The sequence below is a fragment of the Gallus gallus genome, chromosome Z, assembly GCF_016699485.2.
Source record: "Gallus gallus isolate bGalGal1 chromosome Z, bGalGal1.mat.broiler.GRCg7b, whole genome shotgun sequence".
NCBI classification, from domain to species: domain Eukaryota; kingdom Metazoa; phylum Chordata; class Aves; order Galliformes; family Phasianidae; genus Gallus; species Gallus gallus.
This window is the reverse complement of record NC_052572.1, coordinates 26,376,940-26,399,755: the sequence shown is the minus strand read 5'-3', so window position 1 is coordinate 26,399,755 and position 22,816 is coordinate 26,376,940. Positions and strand designations below refer to the sequence as shown.

The following is a 22,816-nucleotide window of genomic DNA, read 5'->3' as shown; positions in this document are numbered from 1 at the left end:
CCAAGGGGGAATTATAAGTTCAGGTGAATTTTCTCCTAACCACTCTTCCCTCCCCAAGCCCTTCGCCTCTACCCCCCCTTGTCTCTCACTCCCACGTGTGCACAGGGAGCACAGAAAGGTTCATTGATATAATTTGGGTAGAACAATTACCTCTGTTGTAACTAGTACTGCCTGCAAATCTGTCTGTGTCACATGCAATCCCTTCTTGTTTACTCTTCTCAAATGCAACTTATAATTTGAGGGATAAAAATAAAAAGTCGATAATGTAAAGTTATATATTTTCTTCTCTGAAACAAAATTCAAAGTATTATCACAAGCATGTGTGAAATGATGCATTTGAGTTTTCCGTATGCAATGTTCTCGCTTCCACAGAACAAAATGAATAACTTAAGGAAAGATAATTGGAATTCCAGATACAATAAATAAATAAATAACTTCTCAGCAACATAAAGAAGGCTGAATCTCTCTTCACCTCTTCTTACAATAATGGTTACTGCTGTAAAGCCAAGCAAGGACTCCAGAAGTGAACAGGCATTGGGAGAGGCTAACTAAACAACAGTCCTAAGACTTCATAGGACTAAAGGAAAATAATCATACTGTGCTTTCCATTCAGATTCCGAAAAACAAAACAAAACAAAAAATTAGAAATAAAATAATGACATGGATTGTTGAAATAATTTCCAATATCACTACATGCTGAAAGAGCTTTGTTGAAGACAGAAGTGGAATCTTGCACTGAAGTGACAGGAGAGGTCCAAGTCTTCCAACAATGCCTTCAGCTAAAATGGCACAGACCTCCAATAAAATGTTTTTCAAACATGTCTTGTGGCTTCAGTGGTATTTAATAGGAAGCAAAATAATATTTAATACTACAAGGCATTAGCTTTTGCTTGGATTGGAAGGGACTTTAACATTCCAGTTCCAAACCCCAGTCCTGGGCAGGGCTGCCCCCTACCAGCCCAGGCTGCCCAGGGCCCATCCAACCCCACCTTGAGTGCCTCCAGGGATGGGGCACCACAGCTCCTCTGGGCAATGTGTTCCCCCTGATATCTAATTTAAATCTCCCCTCTTTCAGTTTAAAACCATTCCCCCTGTCCTGTCATTACACTCTCTGGAAGAGACCTTCTCCACCTTTCCTGTAGGCCCCTTGGAGCGCTTGGAGGGCCGCAATGGGGTCTCCTTGGAGCTCTTTCTCTTCAGACTGAACAAGCCCAGCTCTCTCAGCCTGCCTTCACAAGAAAGGTGCTCCAGCTCTCTGATCATCTTCATGGCACTCTCTGGATCCACTTCAACAACTCCATGTTCTTATGCTGTAGGCCCCGGAGCTGAACACAGTACTCCAAATAGGGTCACACAAGGACTGGGCCCTGCCCTCTGAATCTATCTGTAGACAATTTTCCATTTTAGTGTCATTCATGCATGCACTGTAACACAACAGCTCCCCAAAACAATCCAAAGAGGGTCTCTAGATTACAGCTGAATTTTAAGTGAACCTGGTTTGATTTGATTGATGCTCCAACTACCCTATGCACAGAAAAAGCCATTCTCCATAAACAACTCCTTAGGAACACTTTCCAATCACACTTTGAAGTTTCTCCTAGAAAAAAGGAAAACACTAGGGCAGCTGAAACTAGACCTATGCTTTAGTGAAACAAAAGCCCCTCACCACTACAGGGAGTACCGTGAGGAGAAGCCATGTACAGCAGACCTCATGCTACAGGTCTGATGAGCAGGCTCCTTCACAATGGGAGTGGGAGAACACGACAGTACCAATCTAGTGTTTTCTGCTGTGAAAGAAATGTGACACACAGGACAAATAGAACAGAATAGAAGGCATAGCCAATGTGCCTTTTTTCAAGAATTGGGGGTTTTGCTCAAACGAGGCAGAAGGCAAAAAGATCCTCTAACGTTTTATGATTTCATTTTTATAAAAACAAAATAGAAATCCTGCTTAGGGAGGAACACATTTTAGCAGCTGTCTCCATTTGCTCATCTGTTTGCTGTTACTCTGTGGTTTCAAGGACTTGACATCTGCCAAGCCCTGCATGGAGTCATACAAAGCCAGAGGACTCTCCTCAAAGCTCAGGCTGAGAGACACCTGTCAAAATGCAAGCAAAAACCCAAAGTTTGTATCTGCACTTCATCCCTTGTCCAGCAAGTCAAAATGGAAGCACACGTCTGGGGTCAGCCCTGGCAAAGCCTAAAGGCAAAGGGCATGCATGTATTTATTTTCCTGGCCTTTAAGACCATTATGGTGCCAAATAAACTCACTCAGCTACTGTTTACAGTGGAAACAAAACTGAGGTCAGAGCGCAGCTCCCCAGTGACCAAAAAGACCTGACATGGTCTGTAGCAGAACAAATGTAAGATTTGGTGCACAGGCAGCCATTCAGACGATAGAAGTTCTTATCTAAAAACAAAGTTATTTAACACCTCTTTTGGGGAAGAAGAAAAAAAAAAAAAAGGCAGAGAGGGCAGAGTGGATCCAAGAAAGATTAAGGCTTTGGAAGGAAGAGAGTCCTTTAAACACTTGCCACCAAGAAACCATATCTTTAGCACTGAAGTAGCTGTGTGGAAGGAGTGAAGTAATCCAACCCAACACAGTGATGAGTCTGAGACAGGGGAGTGTATGCAGAGCTTAGCCTGGACCCATACTGCCAGGTTTATGCTCATACCCCAAAAACACAGATGTCTTAGGGCAGGATTTAGGGTTCCTTCTGGTGTTTTTGCTGTTTTGTTTGATTGTTTGTTTTTCAAAGTCAATTGGCTATGGACAGAGTTCAGACTCAAGACTGATCTGTCCTACCCAGCCTCTCTTTCCAAGCAGGTACCACTGGAAAGGCATAAGAATATAGCAGACCATACAGCAACATTGTTCATCTGTTTCCAGAAATCTGCAACCTGGAGACTTCTGGAGTTGGCCAGGGGGAGTGCTGGCTATCCAGGATGGGTCAGTGTCAAATGTGCTTTTTCAGGATAGCTGGGAGGTATTTGGTAACTACACTGAAAATGTCAGTCTGCAGATAAATGGAGATAAAGCTGTAGATTAATCTGACCCAATTGCTACTTAACACTCAAAACCTCTAAGAAAGACTTTTCAAGCTACAGGTAGATTCCTCACTACTAGTTAACATCTACTCAGAGAGAAGATGCAACTGAAAAGTTTGCCTTATATAATCATTAACTGTCCAGGTGGTTTAATTTCACACAGTGTCAGCAACTTCATTTTTCACAGGTCCCACATCACATCCGGTGACCTCTGCTCATGTCCTAATACGACTGGAAAAGCTTACAAGAAAGTAGTCTTATTGTAGCAATGAGTAAGCCATTCAGGTCTTCACACCACTTTAAATCCTTTTTTTCCTCTTTTGCACAGATGTGATCAGATATAGTTGCTTTATCTTATTCAGGTACTGGGACTAAGCAAGGGCTTTTTACACATCAGATTTGCTTTCTTGTTTTGCAGAAATGAAGGTGGAAGACACAATGAACATGAACACAAGAAAAAATGGGTGTAAAGAAATAAACATTCTCGAATCTCAAATATGCATATGTGTATGCATACAGGCTTCTTGGGCCTTGGACATACAAATATGTAAACTGAACTACTGTCTGTTGGGAACTCGGATGCCTAGCTGTTGTCTCCAGGTGCACTGTGAAACCAGCGAACTGTAATTTGGGATCAGGTGGCCAATCCAGACAGGGTGGGAGGTGACCAGATCCTTCAGGGTCACCCCCACTTCCTCAGCTAGCGAAGGCAGAATGTAGAGGAAGGAACTGACAGCTTTGCCAGGGAGACAATCCAGCCTCTGTTTTAAAACATCTTTTTGCTTTCCTCTTGGAGCAATGCTCTGCAATCAAACACCATGGATTTACAGTAACTGCTAATCCAGACACACTGCACTTCTACCCTCAAAAACATTGAGATGATACAAAAGGTTGAGGCAAGGAAAACAGCCACACAACCTAGGGAAAAGGCACATGCTACCCCACTAATCAGGACCCATGGAAAAGTCTATACATGTTCCTTATTAACGTATCACTTAAAGTGATGAATTATCTCCCATACTTCTGGAAGCTACCACTGAGATCTCCATTGTACCTGGTGTCTTGTCCTACAAAGGCATGGGCTGAGGTGCTATGGCCAAGCCATGCACTTGGCTGCCAGAATCATGGCATCCTTACAACTCCTTTGCAAAGTGAGAGCAACTTGCTTCAAGAACTGTCAACCATGCACAGCAGTCAAGCCAGGTTGAGAGTGAAGGCTGAGTATTAAAGGCAGACCATACCTGTGGAGTTGGAGGAGGTCAGGGAGCAAAAAAGAAAAATGGCAGACATGCTGTCTGAGAGCAGAGGAAAGGAAAAGAACTGTAGCTGACAGTAGCAAGAGAATGGTGAAAGTGTAAAGGGCAACACAGTGAATGCATATGCTCATGAGCACATAGATATACTGGAAGGCTTAAAAACTAACATCCATCTGTGTCCATAAAGAAAAACAGAAAGAAATACAGAAGAGAATAATGCTAAATTATGTTTTTTTTCCCGGTCTTTAAACTTCAGATACAGAAAAACAAGCCCATCTAAATTTAAGAATCACAGTTCTGGAGGGAGAAAGGAAGAAAAGGCTTAGGCCAGGACTGCCTGAAGTTAAAAAACACTGTTGATCCTCATAATCCCTTAAAACATGACTGCTCTGATCTCATCTTTGTGTTTTTATCACATACAATACCAGCCTACTTTTCTAACCACAATCATGCATTTTATTATATTTACTTGTACTCTATTTCTTCCTTTGGGAGGGAAAAAAAAAAAAAAAGAAGTTCACAGTTTAAATTTGTCAGGCAGCATAAGCAAGACCTTAAAACTCGACCTCTTTGCTAGGATTAGATCTGAAACTCCAGTAACAGCAGGCAAGTTGCACAAGTGCACTTTGTTTTTATTATTAGATCTTCTGCAATCCACACAGTGGTGCTCCAAGCAGAGGAATTGTTTTTTTTTTTTTTGAAAAGAAGGTAGGAAAGGGACTGGACTAGGAGTACATCAACAAACATGCCCCTCAGCAATAAATAAGTACTCCAGACCATCAATGTCTGGTTTGCAAGGAGAACAATCTGTTCCCAATTATCAGTTAATTTGATCCTCTCTGTAATCTGACCAAACCTTCAAACCAAGCTATTAGTAGCTGTTTCCACACCCTCCCTCCCCACTCCTACTTTCAAACAAGTACTGAAGGGCAACACAGGAATATCACAGGCAGGACTTGTAATGCTGAAGGAAAGCAAAATATTGTCATGCAGAAAATATATCTAGGAACATATACATTAAAAAGCAGAAGGCTTAATTACATAAAACACGTATTACAGTGAGAGGTAACTAGAGAGGAGAAATCAAGCAAGAAAAGGGAAGGGCTGGGGAGGGGGTAAGGGAGACATTACAATTTCTGCAGAAAGTAGGGAAGGATGCAAGTGTGTACAGATGGACTGAAAGAGTGAAAGAGGACAGTGGAATCTCAGCCACCTCTGCATACCTTCATGCTTAATTTTTTTTAAAGTCTGTGTAAAGAGTCAGATTAAAAATAAGTAAATAAATAAAACCACTCAAGAAACTAACTTAGTACGTTATGAAGAGTCTTAGAAAAGAAAGCAACATGGGAGGGGGGAAGCCATCTTTGTACATGGTTGATCTGCTGTACCCCATCCACTGCAAGTTGCAAAGTGCATCAGATAGGGGAAGTCAGCCATCAGATTCAGTTAACACGGCAAGCGTGATTTCTGGATGAAATTAGAAAGAATGGAAGAAATAAAAGGGAGGATAGTCAGAAGCAAGCTTCAGTGTGGCAGGTCAGAGCTGGTCACCTGGGGACACCCTGGCAGGAACCTGTGCTCTGCCACCAAGGGGAGTCATGTTTCCAGAGGAAGGAAATGGAGATAGTGCATCTGTGCCAACGTGGGCAGCCTCTCAGCTCCTAGAGCTGCTGTGAAAATATGATACGGGAAGCACTGCCTTTCTGTCATCTCTAGTCCAAAGCCTTACAAATGGCACAGAAAGGAGGAGGAGTAAGGTGGCTGCTGCAGAAGGACCCCTGCTCCAGCATTAGCCCAGCAAGGCACACAGACTCATAGATTATCCCAAGTTGGAAGGGACCCACAAAAGGATGATCATCAAGTCCAACTCCTGGCTCCACACAGGACCACCCAAAAATCAGATCATACATCTGAGACTGTAATCCAAAATGGTGAGATGGTGCCTACTCAGCAAGGAGTGCCTGCTACTGGGTCACCCTTCCGCAAGCATTCATCATTCACAGATAGAAGACAACCAGCTTTAATCAAGTTATTCCATCCAAACAATTTCCCTGGAGGACTATATACTTTTTAAAACTACAGAACTACAGAATCACCTCCCTTCACACAGGGACACCAGGCACTCAGTTTCATACAAATTTTTCCCAAGGTACTTTCTACAGCAGAATCTGGGATAGTGGGGAGGAATACTGCAGAACTGTTTCGAAGACAAAAGTGTATTCTTTTAGGTTTAATGACCACAGGAAGATATGCTGAGTTGTGTATGAAAGGAAGGAATAAGATGCAGAGAGAACTTCTCATCGCTAGGAAAGCTATAGCTTTTCTTGTGACCCATGCCTGCCCCAGTACTGGTGCCTGCCCCTCACCCAAGCCCCACAGGCTGCTCCTCTGTATACACAGCACTCACCACACAGCCATCAGATAAGGGCTTTTATTGCAGAATGGCTGAGGCTGGAAGGGACCTCCACAGGTCATCCAGTCCAACCCCCTGCTCCAGCAGGGACACAGAGCAGGTGACAACTGTGAATCACCACCAATTCAGTGAAATTACAGGGTGCCATAAAAAGCAAAGTGGGTCTCTTTATGTTCCTAGAGCATTATTGGCTATAGAATAAAATATCGGCACCCTTTTCTGCCTCTGGGAGTGTGGAGGGCTTGTACTGGCTGCAATGCAGGGACATCTCAGCAGCCTAGACAAGGAAAAGTGTGCAAGCATCCATGAGCAAGCCTGCATCGGACAGGTATGAAAACAGCCTTCTGTCTAGATAAGACGCCAGAAGCCTCTAGGAAGCTGCAGCAAATAACACAAGACAGCCCTAATCAATTTGCTCTTTTTCTTGTGGCATTTTGTCTTTCTTCAGAGCATCAGTATTTGACTTGGCTTTGTGCTTGGGCTGTCTGCTTCCCAACACACCCAGATTATTCTAAGCACTGGCCTACCTGGAAGTACTTCAGCAAGACCATTATGTCCTCAGCTCCTTATGGCTCCCTTTCAAACTTTCTCCTGCCCATTTCCCATCCAGCAGACTCCAAGATCAGTCCCAAAGGCAACAAGTTCATGGAAAAGAAGGTGCACGATCCCTTCTCCTCTGGGGTCTGACGAAAGCCTCTCAGTTGGACAAATACAAGTCATTGTGTTTTCAACTGTTCTATTGTGGCAACAGCTGCAACCTTGCATTACAGGTATCAACTAGCAATTGCAGGATAAACAATTATTAGTCCAATTAGAAAGTTGGCAGTGGCTGTGAGATCATGAGCTGCATCTCCAGCCATCTGTCCTGAAGGCGGATCTGGCATACAATAGCATAATGAAGGAAGTTTGGTACTCTTTATGATGTGATATAAGCTGATGTGAAATCACCGTAGGCTCCCTCACCCTTCACCCTCAGTATTTCAGGGTCCCTCCCTTGCTTGTTTTTAAATACTGGGCACCGCCATAGTGACTCACCAAATCACTCCTGGGTGAGGCAGGAACAGGACATCAGTGACAGCACTGTATTTCATCTGCCCATCCAGAAAGCACTAGGCTATGTGGCAATTCAGTCGTCCCTCAATGACAAGTATCCTACCAGCTGCTAAAGCACACCTTCAGCACATATGCGTCCCCATTAATTTTTTAATTGAGTGAGGATCAATGAAAAATAGTGGATATTCAGCTAAAATTGGTAGTAGTGGTAATGTTCTGGTGCACAGCTCTTTCTTCTTCGACTGCACCTCAGATCATTAGGCTGGGAACCATGCAAAACTCCATACACACTGCCAAAGATTATTTGCATTAGGAAAATCAAATCATGAAAGAGACACTCAAATAAGCCCGGAGCTGAAAGGGTGCCTACAAATGTTAGGTAGGAATTTGTACAAATCAGTGCAGAGAATGATAAAAATATTTACTGTAAGCAGGTGTGTGTTCTGCAGAGTAACCGTCCACATATAAAAAAATCAGAAGGACACTAGGCTCCAGCATGGAGACCAACGCTCCCAGTTTATATATCCACCACTAAATGCCCCACAGTCCAGATCTGATGGAGGTGACAGGTCCCAGCAGCCTGCGCTCCCACCCTGCAGCTCCCATCCACAGGCACTCAATGCCTGCACACTGGCTGCTGCAGAGGAGGAAAAAAAGGGATAGCTTTCTTTACCAGTGTGAAGGGAACAGTGACAATGACGGTGAACTGCTGTGATGCCACTGGCTTTGGGAACTGTGTAGGAGTCTGAAGGAGGTAAAGCATGTAAGTTAAACATATGGTTCAAATGAATCTGTGCGAGAAGTATTCTCCTGTTGAAAGTGAGATGGGAAGGCATGAAAACAAATCTTTAAAAAAAGGTGAGGAAGAAGGCTGAGAGAAAAGGGAGAAGAGAGAAAGGATGGGGGAAATCTCAGGTACCACGTCCAGAAAGCAGCATGCATCTGCTTTACAGGAAAGTAAAGAGGTTTGTGCAACAGCCTTGTTATACTGACCCCTGCAGCCCATCCTGCTGAGGAAAACTAGAAAAGCTTTTCCTCTGCTAAAAAAAGCTTTTTTTGTGTGTCATTGTTAAAGAGGTGACTTAACAATTTTGCAAGCTCTGGAGACAGAGCATGAGGTGCTCAGGGAAGTGAAATAAAACAGTTGTTTTTATTACGGTTAGAAACAAACATGGTGTAAAAACTTTTATCTTTGTAAATCAGTTTCCTATGTTTCTTCTGCCACTTCCTTGTTTTCTACAACAGAACAAGTGGAATTGCACTGGAGTTTCACACCGCTCTGTGCCTTTCAGAAAGTGTTTTGAAAACAAAGTTTCAGCAAATCAGACATCAGTGAAAGTAACTGGAAATAGTTCTGGATGGATTTTAAACTGCCTGCAAAAGTTTCAGACAGGTACACACTGTGCTTTTTGGAGCTGACCTGAGAACCCTTCTACAGATATCACTTACACAAACGTTTGCAGAGTCTCATTAGATAAGGTGATATATGCATCAGTCCTAGCAAGCACAGAAGCTAACAATTACTGGAAGTTTCACCTAGCAATTAATGAAGACATTAATCCTATTTTGGAAAACAAACACTTTTTTCTTTTTTTTTTTTTTAAATATGTCCCCCAGTAGCCCTGCACAGACACAGAGTATGTCTCAGCTCTTGCTGCAGCTCCCTGGATGAGAGCGTGACAGGCTCTGGACTTACTGCGCTGCTTAGCCCTGCACTGAGCAGTCAGCTCGCATGCCACTGAGGCAAGAGGATAGCAGAAAACAGTTAGCACTTAACTGTTAAAATAAAGCTTTTTCTGCAAGTGCCAATTCATCTGCCCGCAATTTTCCAGGCACACAGCAGAACTCTGACAGAGCTTACTTCAAACATCAGAACTAAGCCTCTAAGTCGGTTTCCAAAATGCACAGAGACTATATGCTTGCAGCCCACAGAAATACAGCCCACATTTGTGAGAATTTTCCCAGAGAAACCAGGAAAAGAGTGATTGAACTTTAAGTTAGCAATTCAGCAGTAAACAAAACTGTTGACAAGCAGCACTGAAGTCTAAATCACAGCCTCTGTTTTTTTAACCATATTTAAAGTACATGTCTTTACTGAAATATGCAAGAGGCAGTCAAATTTATGTTTGATTCTTTCATGAAAGCCATTATTTGTTTTGTACCTTACCTCACACACATACTCAACTGAAAATATTTACAGTAAATGCACTTTCAAGAAACAGCCTTTAAAAAGTCCTCTATACAAATGCAAAACAGCTTAATCCTTTCCTGAAAACGAGTTCCAAATTCAAGCATTCCTCTACAGATTTTATCTGCAACAGCAGTAGTCCATTCAGACTTGTTTAATTTTACAAAAAACACCAAAATGTTATGTAGGCATAACCACTAAACAGTGAAAGTACTCACATTCTCGAGTTAACCAAAGCAAACCACTGCTCCTTAGTCACTTCATACTTGAATCGCAGCTGAACATGTGGTCAGACTTGCCCAAAAAATTCAAGTAACATGCAGGTTAGCAGTCCATAACGAGTATTTCTCGTTCTTTTCCTTGTTGCTGATTGATTCCGCGGGTGCAGAAGACACCACACCAGCAGTTTGTCTTTCCACTCTTGGTGCTCCGTGCAATTAAGGAGCTTGCTTCAATACCTGCAACGCCCATATCAGTTCCTGCTCATCCAAAGGCATTCTCTCCCAGGCGCTCAGCAGGATAACGAATCACGTCTACCTGTAGCCCAATACTCTGTCCATTATGAAATGCTAAGGATTTGGAGACACAGGCGTACGTAGCTGCATGTCAGAACGCTGGCCTCAAGGGTTTGCAAAGCCAACAAGTCCTGACAGTCTCTGCAAAATGTTCTCCAATTCAGTTCTGAATTAAATACTTGCAATTCATTATAGCGTCTTTCTGCGATTAAGGGAACAAACAGCTCCTATCCTGCATGAAGCACTGTTTGCATAACAGTTCAGAAACTAAAACTAAATCTTGCGTTAACACATCCCCTGTACAGGCATTTAGCTTTTTTACTCTTAAATACCTGCTTACTAAACTTTTCTGATAGAGCATTGTGCTGAGGGGGGGGATGTGTATAGGGGAATTGCAAACCAATCAGTAACAGCCCGTGCACAATTTTTCCTTCCATCTAAGCAGAGGGAATTGTTCTGCATGACTTAAGTTAAAAGCATACTACTGGGGAAAAAAAAAAAGCAAATTATAAGAGAGTTTAGGCAGTAAACAGCTACAGTTAAGTCACACAGCAGAGGATTCGAAGTCTGCCTCTCTAAAAACATTACAAAAAGTTGCAGAAGACACAATTTCTTTCTTAGAAAATATACTTCTACTCGCATACAAATATGGAAGAGGGGGGAGGAGGGAGAAAATACCCTTTTTCAATATTTAATAGTATTGCTAGATTTAGCTTTAAATAATCTGAACATAGATGACTTCAACATTTTCACTTAAATTCCACTAGCCTTTAAAACGGGCTTCTTGTTTTGCATAAATTGCAGATAGCGACACTCCATATCTCCACTTTTCTACTTGTGAGACACTTTAATCCCTTCCACTAATTAAAAAAATTCTAGAGTGAGCATACCCAGCAATTTAGGATTTGTTCCCATAACAAAGCATACCTGCTAATGAGGTTGGTGCTAAAATCCACCAGATAAGCCAATTCTCAGTACCTGCATGTCATGATCCATTGAGGATCATTAGAATGTGAGTACATGAGCCTCACCAACAAAAAAGCTGAAATTTGTGTAGATGCACATAATAAAAGAGGTACTTAAGGTTCTTCTCCAGGACACTCAGCTAGATCCCAGCCACCCAAGCCTGTCTTGATAAATCTGTTTCCCACCATACCTACATCAAGAGGTCTCAGAAGAGCACCCACAAGCTCCTGCCATGCACCTGAAATTTTCCATATAATCCCCCAGTGGAAGCTTGAGCTTTAGCAGGATAAAGCTATGTTTGTGCAGCAATCAGGAGAGCAGGAAAATATTGACACAACTGCAAGAGGAACACGGCTGCCATGCTTTTATCACTCATTCTGCAATCTCTGCCCTTTCCTGACCTGCCAGGCCTTCCCAGCAACCTTTGAACATGCCAACCATCTATTCCAGAGTGTCACAAAACCAAAACAGACATCTCAGCAGCCTCCTGAAATAACAAAAAACTGAAGACTTCCTCTTGATGTTGCTTGCTTAGAATCAGTAAAGTAAATTTAAATTAGCCAAACCCACATGGGCAATCAGGAAAGGCTGGATATTCTATGCTGGTTAATCTCTCAAAGCAATTCAGGCATAGGATAACAACCACACGATTTCCTGCAGCAAAAGCCCCAGCCCTCTCAGAGTGGTGCAAGCCTGTGTAGGACTGTGAAAGTGAACCGTGCTGTGAACCAGCAGACCAAGGTACCAGCTCCTACCATTTCACATACAGCTTTCACACTTAATATTTAAAAGATTACTGGGAGGATGGGGACAAGGGATGGGGCAGCCAGACTCTGATCAACCTGGAAAGTAGTTTTCAGTGTTTAGTTTTGACTCCATCCATTTCCCCTTTCTGCTGCTTTCACAGTGTAAGAAAAAAGGCAAGCCAGAAAACATAATGATACAAAATAGGAAAAACATCTGATGAGTTACCTGCAGCACTGCCATTAGTATTTGCTGGGTAGGCCATGTTTGCTCAGTGACACATCCAGAGCCAGGTTGTTAGCCGTCATGCAAATGTCATGCATCAAGTCCAACCAGACATGCAACCTGAAACAAATGAGAAAAAGGCAGTTAAAAACAAACAGTTTTAGAAGTTAAGCATGTTAAGCAGTAGGCATTCTTGAGTGCTTAAAGTCTTATCTTCAGTGCAAGCTTCAGCATAGCAGTCACTCAATTTCACTTAATTAGTCCCAGCTATCACATGCTGACAGCACCCAAGGAGAACTAGCTGAAATAACTTTTTTGGAGGTCTACCTTCAGCTTTTTTGCTGTTTGTTTCTACACAAATTTGTGTAGAATTTGCTTGCACCCAGTAAGTTCTAGACTGCCCTGTGGTTTTTGGGGTTAGAGGGTACTAGATGAAGAGTGCCTTCACCTGCTCTGCTCCCACATCCATTCCAACACAGCTGGACGAATGTTGGGACTGATGGCCCTTTCTGAGCTCAGATGTCTCCCAAGAGAGGTAAGGGCAGAAGATCCCCACCAAAGGCACAGCCATGACCTGATCAACCACTTGGCCGAGAGCTGCCCCATGAAACACTGGCGCAGGGAGCTGGCATGGACCCCTGGCCAGGGAAGTACACAGCAAGACTGGGTCTGAGACACCACTGCCATTGATATTTAGATGCTTTGTTTTCAGCCCCTGTATGGCAGACCCAACAGGGGCACATAAGCTCTGGCCACGGGTTGCTTTAAGAAGTGGAGCCCATCTGAAGCTCAGGCTGCAGGAGAGGATCACTGTGGCCCTGGTGGGTGGCTGCACAACAGAAGCCAAACAAAAGGCTTTTCTTCTGTCCACTGCAAAGGCAGCTTGCCTGCTGCCTTCATCCTCAGAGCAACAGAATTTAACTCAGCGCATACTGCTGAGAAGGCTCCTCCTTGGCTCCTCTTCAAGCTTTCAACAATCCAAACAGCATTGCATTTTGTTGACTCAGAAAGGTGGAGCTTAGGTGTATGAAGAGCACCGTGCTTCTACGACCCCAGTCTGACTCATGCTGACAGCTCCAGTCACATTTTTCCAATTACATTTCATTTGGCTCTGACAGTACATGCATGGAAGTATTTAAAAGCTAAGAAGATTAGCCCAGGAAAAAAAAAAAATCCAGGAAAGAATTAGGGGACACAGTGTGTATTCTGAGTCAAAGATACACTGGCGGACAGAAACTAGTTGCCTCTTAGAAGTGATAACACTCCATCACAAAACCTAATATAGCTTAGCTTTCCCCTTCTGGGAACACAGGCACAAATCACTTCATTTTTAGTACAGTCTTGACATTAATTTCCCAAGAATGCAGAAGGACCTCCATTGCAAGTCCTCCTCCCCAAGCTCTGCTATATATTCTAAAATTAATGATCTCTTGTTGAAAAAATGGCAGGGACACAAATCTGTCAGAAAGACCATACCAGCAAAAGGCTTGGAACAGTATAAAATAAAAACAAAAGTAGGCCTCCAGCACAGCCTATGACGCAAAATGGCCCATCACAAGGTTGCAGACATAATACAGTAAAGTATCTAGCTGGCTGTGCTTCCAGCTGGGATCAAAGTTTGAAATCTGTGAGCTTTTAGCAAAATATTAACTACTTCCTTCCAAAGAGAGGAATTCTAAAGCATTATTCCTGTCTCTGCTACTGCAACAAGGATATAAAGTGATGCTGTAAGTTAAAAAGTCACCTTTCAGTGAGGCACAATGAACACCTACTGAAAAACTATCATTTTTTCCTTACCCTATCTCAGGACAGGCTGCATGTAGCTAGACACCAGACACTGCCAGCAGCACACTGAAGGGAAGATGGAGCTGAACTGGTCTCACACACACTGGATTTGTTCTGCTTCTCTGTGTTACTCACCAGCACAGTAACAGGCTTCCCTACTTTCACTACATCCTTCTACTGTGCAGCATGAGGCCTGAAGCACTGCAAAGCAAACCAGCTTTATCAGGCAGCTTATATCATGCCGATCCACCACTTCCTATGAAACTCAAAGCACAGAATGCTCAAGGGTGACTGCAAGGAAGCCTGACACAAGGCTTACATCCACCTGGTCAGAGCCTGGCAGGGTCCTGTGTCCAAGGTTCTTTGGGGTAGCTCCATGGGACCATGGCTCTGTCAGGTTGCCTTGCTCTCCTCACTGCTTCTTAGGGAAACAGCATTCAGCACTACATGCAGAGTTTTTGTTTTGGAGGGAGCTGGCTTTGGTTTTGGGTTGCTTTTTTAAATGTGCAATTTCAGAGCTGACTACCTGCTTCAAAAAACAGCAGCCATCACCACAGGTGTGCGCAAGGAGAATTTTCTGACAGTAAGAGGCACATGCACTCGGGGTCAGAGTTATCAAAACTAATAAGGCACTGCTGAAAGCCAAAAGAGGGCCGCAGGTCTACATTTTGTTGTGGCTTAGAGACATAATTGACCTAGTATAAGCTCTCTTCTGTTGGTTTCAGAGTTGTGCAGATTTAAGTACATCTGATAAGTGACAAACTTGCCTTTAGTTAAGACAGTACTGCTTCTGAGCTTAAACAAGGATAAAGAAAGTAATTTAGGAAGTTATTTTGGAAGTTATTGAGGAAACTCAGCCCAAAAAATACAGAAAAATGAAAAAAAAAAAGAATTATATGCATGTAGGGTCTCATCATTTACTACCTGAAGTAACTGGAAAAATATTGTTTTTGTGTGTGTGTTTTGTTGTGTTTTGTGGGGTTTTTTTGTTTGTTTTTTGCTTTTTAATGAAATGCAACTGCAGTTGATAATCTGTGTATTAAATAGCTGTCAAGGTATGGAAGGAAAATCTAGCCCAGCTCAGCAGGCTCACAGAGAAAAGGAATTCATGCCATTTTGAGCTGTAACAACACAGAGAACTGAATTTCTTGCAAGTACAACACCATTTTTAGAAATAAACTCACACCAGAAAATCTGTATTTGACAGAAGCCTCTTGTGTCAGCAAGGTACAGGACAGCACTGCAGGTCACTTAAAATACACAGAAGAGAAAAACTTAGCCTGCTCTACCGCAGTATGTTCTGCAGTTCAGACATCGTACAAAAGAAAATTAGGAGTGCTTATATATTCCCTTCCCATCTCTTCAACTTTCTGCCCATGTGTTTTTACATGCTCACCCCCTGCCTGCCTGTGAATTCTGTGATTTACAGACCCAAGGGCAAATGCAAAACAAGCAGAGACTAGCTGCATGAAGACTTCTGCTCAGTGCCGCAGTTGTTTCAAGTGTTTTGAATTAGATATTCAAACTCTCTTCTTCCCTGAGGTTCAATAGCAGCAACCTTACACACACACAATCCTCAGTTTGTACCCACTATCACGACACTCCAGCTTCTACAGGTTTTTCCAGAAAGGTGATTCCTTAGGCAAAACAAAGTCTATGTCCTAATCACAAGGGACAGGAACCTTAGTCCTCCTTTGTATTGCATCTCATCAGGACACCTACACCCATGCTCGTATTTCTGAGCCTGAAATACCTGAGCATACATCAGCCCTGACATCTATGCAGCAGAGCTGGTGACACAGAAGCACAGACCATGTGGAAAGTACAGGCTCCCACTGATGCTAACATGAGATGCTTTAAAAAAAAAAATCATTTTGGTTAGATCTAAGAGCAGCTGTAGTATGGCATGGTGGCAACATTTATTAGAAGAGAAAGGTAACACTGCTCTTAACCCAGAAAAGCAAAAAAAAACAACCAGAAATTCTTTCTGACCAGGGCCCACAGTCACGTATGGGAAATGGTGATGCACAAGCACTTTGCTGTGGGATTCAGCAATCCAGACCTTGGCTTCCCAGGCAGCAGAGCCTTAGTCTAACTAGGTATGCATATAGCTTTCCTTTTTTCTCATGGCATGCATGGACCGCTAAAATTAAATGGAAAAATCAGTCACTGAATACAAGCTGCAAATAATCTGAACCACTCTGAGTACAGCTGGGACATTAAGATGCTGTTACCTAAGATTTGGACCCAGAGTAAGAGAACAGTGGGACACAGTGGTGCAGGATCCAAAGGTACTGGCTTGCAGTTGCTCAGGTGGACTCACTCAGACTCCAGAGGGTGGGCTCAGGAGAAAAAACCATCTATTTAGCAAGCACAAAGTAGTGATTCAGCAGGGAAAGGATTTAACAGAGCAAGTCATCCATGAGACAGAATACTTTAAGAACTGGTACTGCTCCATTTTTGCTGTAGATTAGTACCAAACTTCTTCCTGACACTTTCCCCTCACATGTGGGTCATCCTGGCAGTAGAACCTGTCCAGTTTCATTCTGCAAGACAGATGACATTTGCAAAAAAGATCCAAGACACAAGATGCAAGATCCATCTAAACACATGGATGGTAATTTCGCTAACTGCAAGAGGAAAATGGCACTGGAAAACCATCTTCCTGCTCAGCCAGAGGGGCAAGCACTTTCCAGAGCCGTGCAGCTCTACAGGAAATAGGAACATCTGCAGCCTAATTCACATTCTCAACCAAATATGCCATGTGCAATTTAAATGAAGCAAAGACAAGAGCCAGCAGCAGCAAGAGAAGGAATGTGGGGAGTTGTGGTTGGTATCTACCCTGGGAGAATGACTCCATAGATCACTGATATTCTCTTCTCAATCCTGTCCCTTCTGTGTTTGAGTTCTTTTTACCCGTATGTTTATCAATACAGGTGGAAAAAAAAGTAGAGAGGCAAGGCTTGTCAGGAAGAAATCATTTTTGTTGTTGCTGCTGTTCTTTATAATTAAATAAACTTTAAAATGATGTAAGAATGCAGTTACATGAGAGTTTTTTTTCAGGTCAGATGTAGAGCAGGTAAGTGTAGACTAGGAACAATTTTAAGTTTCACTTTTATGTAGCAATTAACCAGCGTTCACATTCTTTCCAGAGATAATGTCTTTTTTAATGTTATTATCCACATCACAAGCAAAACCATGCAACTTCAGATCCTACTTAAATCTCACTAACTTAAAAAAATAAATCACTAACATGGGCTGTTTTGCCTAGGCCACCCTAAAATGCAAAGGTATAATTCCCTAAGATCTGTGTTTCCTGTGGACTCTCTTAGGCAACAACCTGTTGTGATTCAGCCTCCTCCAACATCAGAGATTATTCTTACAAAGTGTGATTGGATAGGCAGTTGATTTTGGACTGTATTTAAGCAGGTAATCAAAAAAGATGCAACTCTTACAATTATACCTTTTTTTTTTTTTTTTTTTTTTTCCTCCAAGATCTGCAGAAATATGGGAGAAAAAGAAGCCTTGTAAACCTTTCAGGAGGCTCATTAACTCATAAGATACAGCTACAGTCATCATGAATTTATCTGCCTGCCTTCCTCACTCTCTCCACTTACAGCATTGTCCTTACAAGGTCTGTGTACAGCAGAGCTTCAGGCAAAAACTGAGCTTTGTTAAGAAGAGCGATGGCTCAAAATCTGAGATCTGAGTCAGCGAGCTGAAGGAGAGAACAGTCAGAGTGCTCCTTCTGAGGGCACATGCTTCCCTTCTGTCACAAAAATTAGACCCAACTCTAAGCTTTGTTGCTTTTGAATAGCAAATTCCCAGTCAGTGCAATGCCAGGCTCTAATTCTGAAATTATACTGGAGTTGACCATTGTTCACTCCCATCAGGATGTCCTGAACTGTCTTCCCCTCTCTCAAGCAGACTTGTGTTAAGTGATCTGCCTGCCACGTTATTTCCACAAGCAGTGAATAAATTCACAGCCTTCACTATCATCAGAGTCTAACATGGTTTTCTTTTGCCTACTTCTCCAGAGCTTCTGCTTCACTCTTCCAAACTACCTACTGCAAAGGAGCAAGGCTTTATTGGACTGCTTTCAGTACAGATGATGTCTTGGAAAATGGACATATACGGGAATCTTTCAAAGGCATCCAACTACCCCAAGCAACCCAGTTGCTTTTTTTGAATCTCCCCCGGTATTGCTCTGTCACCTTCACTAACAGCAGTGCTCTAACACCAGCTGTTAGCTCTTTGCTTCCCTTCACATGGAGTTATCCCACGTGGGCCTGAGGGATCTAGAAAGGAAATCAGCTGTTCTACATAAACCAAGCAACAGGGGAACTATTTCAAAATAATACCCAGCAGACACAAATATAAGCAGCATCCTGTGAGGAAAGACAAATGGTGTACCCAGACTTATTTCCAACAGTAGCAACAAGAGGCACTATTTAAAGAGAATACTCATGCCTGAAGATAAGGTAATGTCCATGCTTCTTGTGCTCTCCTAGCACCTAAAATTGATAGACTGGGAATTTCAGAAGGTATTCCCATACTTCATTTCAGAATTTGTCTGGTATTATTCTGGTGCTGTTAATACAAGAAACTTGATGCATCATGGGACAGGAAGCTCTCTATAGAGTACTTTCTTATCTATTTTAAACTGATGCCCTACAAACTTTACCATCAAATTCTTGCATTAGAGGACTCCGTGAAGATCACATCAGATTCCATCTTATCCAACCTCTCAATTACTTTACTATCCTCATTTTTTTTCTCACAGCTCACAAGGAAACTCCATTCTCTGATCATTTTACTTGTCCTATTTGTACCTTTACACAAATGCTAACCATGTGGAAGACTCTCATCATGAAGAGCACATTACTAAAAAGCAGTCTGCAAGAATAGTTTCACAAAATGAGACAAAGTACTTATCTTAGCATAACCAAGCTTGGCCACGGGACCCAGTAATATGTGGGAAGGAAAATCTCACTTTTAGTGATTTTTGACAAGGAAGAAAACAGTTATGACAGAATCTACCTGCAATAGAAGCAGCTTTACCTCAGCCAGAGAGCAGACACAGCCCCCTAAGTGCACAAGAGGTAGGCCTACCTAATGGACTTTAAGCACTCTTGCTCTCCAAGGTCCACCACACCCAGTGCTACCAGTAAGCAGCAGTTCTCACTATGAGGGGCAATATCCATTAGTAAGAGGAAGTCTTTCTGTGGTTTATGTACACTACAGGTGGCATGCTTTTGTCACTTCTGATAAAGACAATACCCAGTCTAGATAGAACTAGGCTAAAATCTTCTAGCTTTTCCGAGTCTGTTGGTGGCCTACAACCAACATGCAAGAGTATGATCTTGACTCAGCTGCTGCAAGTCTGAGCACAGGTAGGTATGTTAGGATGATACCCATTACACAGTGCTGTCAGGACACCTGTCTGTTCTAGAAGTTATTCCCAACAACATTACAATCATCGCATTACATGAGCAAAAAGCCTTTCTAAAGTCCGCACACTGTTGAAACTCAGAAAGCAATTTCTGTTTATACTAGAGCAAAAACCTCTCAACTAGAACAAGAAACATAATCCAGGGTCAAAAGACAACTTTTTTTATACCTGAAATTCCTAATGTATGATGTAGAAGACACTCCCTTTAATTCATGCATATGAATAAGGAGTCACATTAAAATACATAAATTCTGGCCACTACAAGATTGCAATAGATTGTAATGCTTGCTCTGACAGAGAGCCAAGGGATTCAACTGGGCTACCCGCGTTTTTTTTTCTTTTTGTTTGTTTGTTTGTTTGTTTGTTTTTGGTAGGTGTGTGTGTGTGGTGAGGTGGGAAAGATATGACTTTCAGGGTTGGAGGGAGTTTGGTTTGATCATCCTTCTAGAGCGAAACAAAACACAGGTTGATCAGCGTTTTCTTCCACCGTGACAAAGACCCATATACAGCACCAATAATAAAGGAAAAGACTTCCAAAACCAGTGTTAATCTACGACAGGAACAAATGCATGTTGGGGGCCATGCATACATCAGATACAGTACACTTTTGACTTCTCAGGTGCCGACAAACCCGGAGCTGCTGTGCCTGGCACAAGAAGCAGCTCCACTTTCTCCTCTCCAACTGTACATGATCTACCAGTCACATCTGTCCACTCAGTTGGGCAGGATACATCAGTAATCTTCCCACAGTCTAGGCTTAAGCAGTAAAATTGGAATAAAGCACACGTGTACATCCCAATACTTTGAAATGTTTTTGCTTATTTAAAGGGTAGATAAAGGTTGAGGTGAACACACTCATGATGGATGTTTATAAACATGAAATGCATTTAAGACAAACTGCAAGTATTTTAATGCACAAACTGCTAAACAGACAGATTTAACTCTTGTATAAAGTGCCCAAATATTTAGTTTTCACTTATCTTTTATGATCAGTACAAACATGAAACACATTTCAGAAACAGACAGCCAAAATCTCAGTCTGTCCCTTCGTTTGATTTTAGGTCTGAGATGCTATACACAGAGCAGCAATAAATGTGCTATGGCAAATGGGTGACATGATTGCAACTACAATGTGTCAGGACAGTTACTGATTTAGATCCAGCGTATCTACCTCGCCACAGCTCTTCCTGTGCACTGGAGCCACAAACACACAGCTTCCTCTTGACCAGGGAACACATCCAAGACACTCTGCAGGCTGTTTTCCCCAGCCACCCCAATACAGCATCCCCTGGGAACAGCCAGTGTGTGCATGCTTCTTCTTGTCTCCTCCCCTGGCCACAGACCATCTCTCTGAGGCTTTTTCCTTCTCCTTCAAAGCAGCAGCTGGCAGCAAACCAGTGCAGATGCTCATCTCACAGTTTGCATTCACCCCAGGGGCATGCAGGTTGCTCACATTCCTCTTCCAGAGCCATCTCCACACCACAGGGAGCCTGCACACTCCTGTGGCACAGAGAGGGGATTTCACAGCAACAAGAACTTGTGAGCAATGCCACTGCATACAAAATTGCCTCTTATTACTGAGCATGCAGCGAGCCACAGAGCTAACTCTTTGTCCTGGAGTTGGAATGTGCTAACTGGAGACTGCCTGGAAGCAGCCACCGCAGAGCACAGCAGAGGCAGGCTGGCTGGCTGGGTATTCTCAAAAGCTTCAAGCTCAACAGCTCACTGAGAAAGACTCAGTTCTGTGCAAGAGTCACACTGCCTTGAAGGCAGCCAAAAACAAGCTGACCAGGGAGCACCGACCCACCAAAGGAGAGGAGGGCAAGTTGGGACAAGGTTCCTGTCCCTTGGAGGGGCATTCCTCCTCCATCAACCCAAGGTTAGAGCCACTTGTTCCTTACACTTGGGGACTCTGCCATTTAATCTGAGTAATATAGCTTAGCATCCAGTTCTCATGCTCTGTTTGCTAGCGCTCGTATCAACTACTCAGAGCATCTTCTCATGCTCATGCTCCCCTTCTTTTTCAGACATCTACTATGGCAAATTCTGAGAAGTGCCAGGGCTGAGGGAAGTGTACTCATCAACTAATAACACAAGAAGTTTTCACATTTGGCAGCCAGATACCAGAACTTCATTCGTTACTTCTTTCACTTAAGAGCTCTAGCCGAGTCCCGCTCCTGGTGTGATGCTCACACATGCTGCCATGGGGAGCTGTGAAGGAGAGCTGCTCTCCAGATGTTTGGATGTACACAGTACTACTACCATGTGCAGGACCATGGCCTGCAGCACTGAGACCCGTTTTTGTTCATCAGCCTCAAACCGGTACTCTGAGCCTTCACTCCAACTGTCTGTCAGACAAAGTGACATCACAGCACTGACACGAGCAGGGACCTTATGAACAAGGGCCCATCTGTATCTCAGGGCACAGATGGACAAGGTTAGTGGGCATGGTTGGGGTGGGCTGATGGTTAGACTTGATGTTAGAGGTCTTTTCCAACCTTAATGATTCTGTGGTTCTACAGTTCTGCCAGATGCCAAGCTGCAATGAAAACTGTAATTCCCCAAATGACTGATGGACCTTGAAGTCCCATTGCTATAACCCTGAGATAGCAGAACATGTCCAGCACAAACTGAAAAAAAGTGTACCTGCCTTTTTTTATTTATTGTACATTTATTTATGTACATTCATAAATATGTTACCTTTACAATTTTAAGTCACCATATTAGAATAGAATATAAGCACAATATTTTCTTTGACCACTAACCAAATTCTGGGTAAAATGCAAGATAAACAGTTACTCTTCTAAACAGCAGCACAGCAGGATAGCCTAGGAAACAATGCATCTTCCACATCATTCATGTTTTTCTCTGCAAAAGGCCACTCCAAAGTGGAAAACTATGTGAATGTGTCGAAACTAAACTGGATGATCTTAGTAATAAAAGAATGACTTTCATATTATGTCACGCTGTCTGGAGAGAAAGATAATCCTCTGCACTATTATCTACACCATCCTCTTCTCACACTGTAGCAAGGCTCCAGAGGGTCTCTTTCTCGGCTGATATTATTCCTGTTCACATGCTGCTTCCCTAACAAGCTAAACCATGTTATCATCCAAGCTCTCCCTAACCCCAGCACACAAAGAACTCGCAGCTGAGATGTAGCCCTGTGCT

At 42.8% G+C, this 22,816-nt stretch overlaps 1 protein-coding gene across 18 annotated transcripts in view; it reads right to left on the bottom strand.

Annotated features, from left to right (window-relative positions):
* Nucleotides 1–22,816, bottom strand: part of KANK1 (KN motif and ankyrin repeat domains 1) — a 117,328-nt gene that overhangs the window by 35,911 nt on the left and 58,601 nt on the right. For 16 of the 18 annotated variants that reach the window (XM_015280064.4, XM_025144645.3, XM_046905208.1 and 13 more), the window contains one exon: nucleotides 12,412–12,528. The exons of 1 other annotated variant lie outside the window; for it this stretch is intronic. In XM_015280064.4, coding sequence (XP_015135550.2) covers nucleotides 12,412–12,448 — 37 coding nt within the window. In that variant the 5' untranslated portion in view covers nucleotides 12,449–12,528. Of the gene's footprint in view, nucleotides 1–12,411; nucleotides 12,529–12,856; nucleotides 13,321–22,816 lie in introns of those variants that run through there. One more of the 18 variants, XM_025144647.3, reaches the window with a different exon arrangement.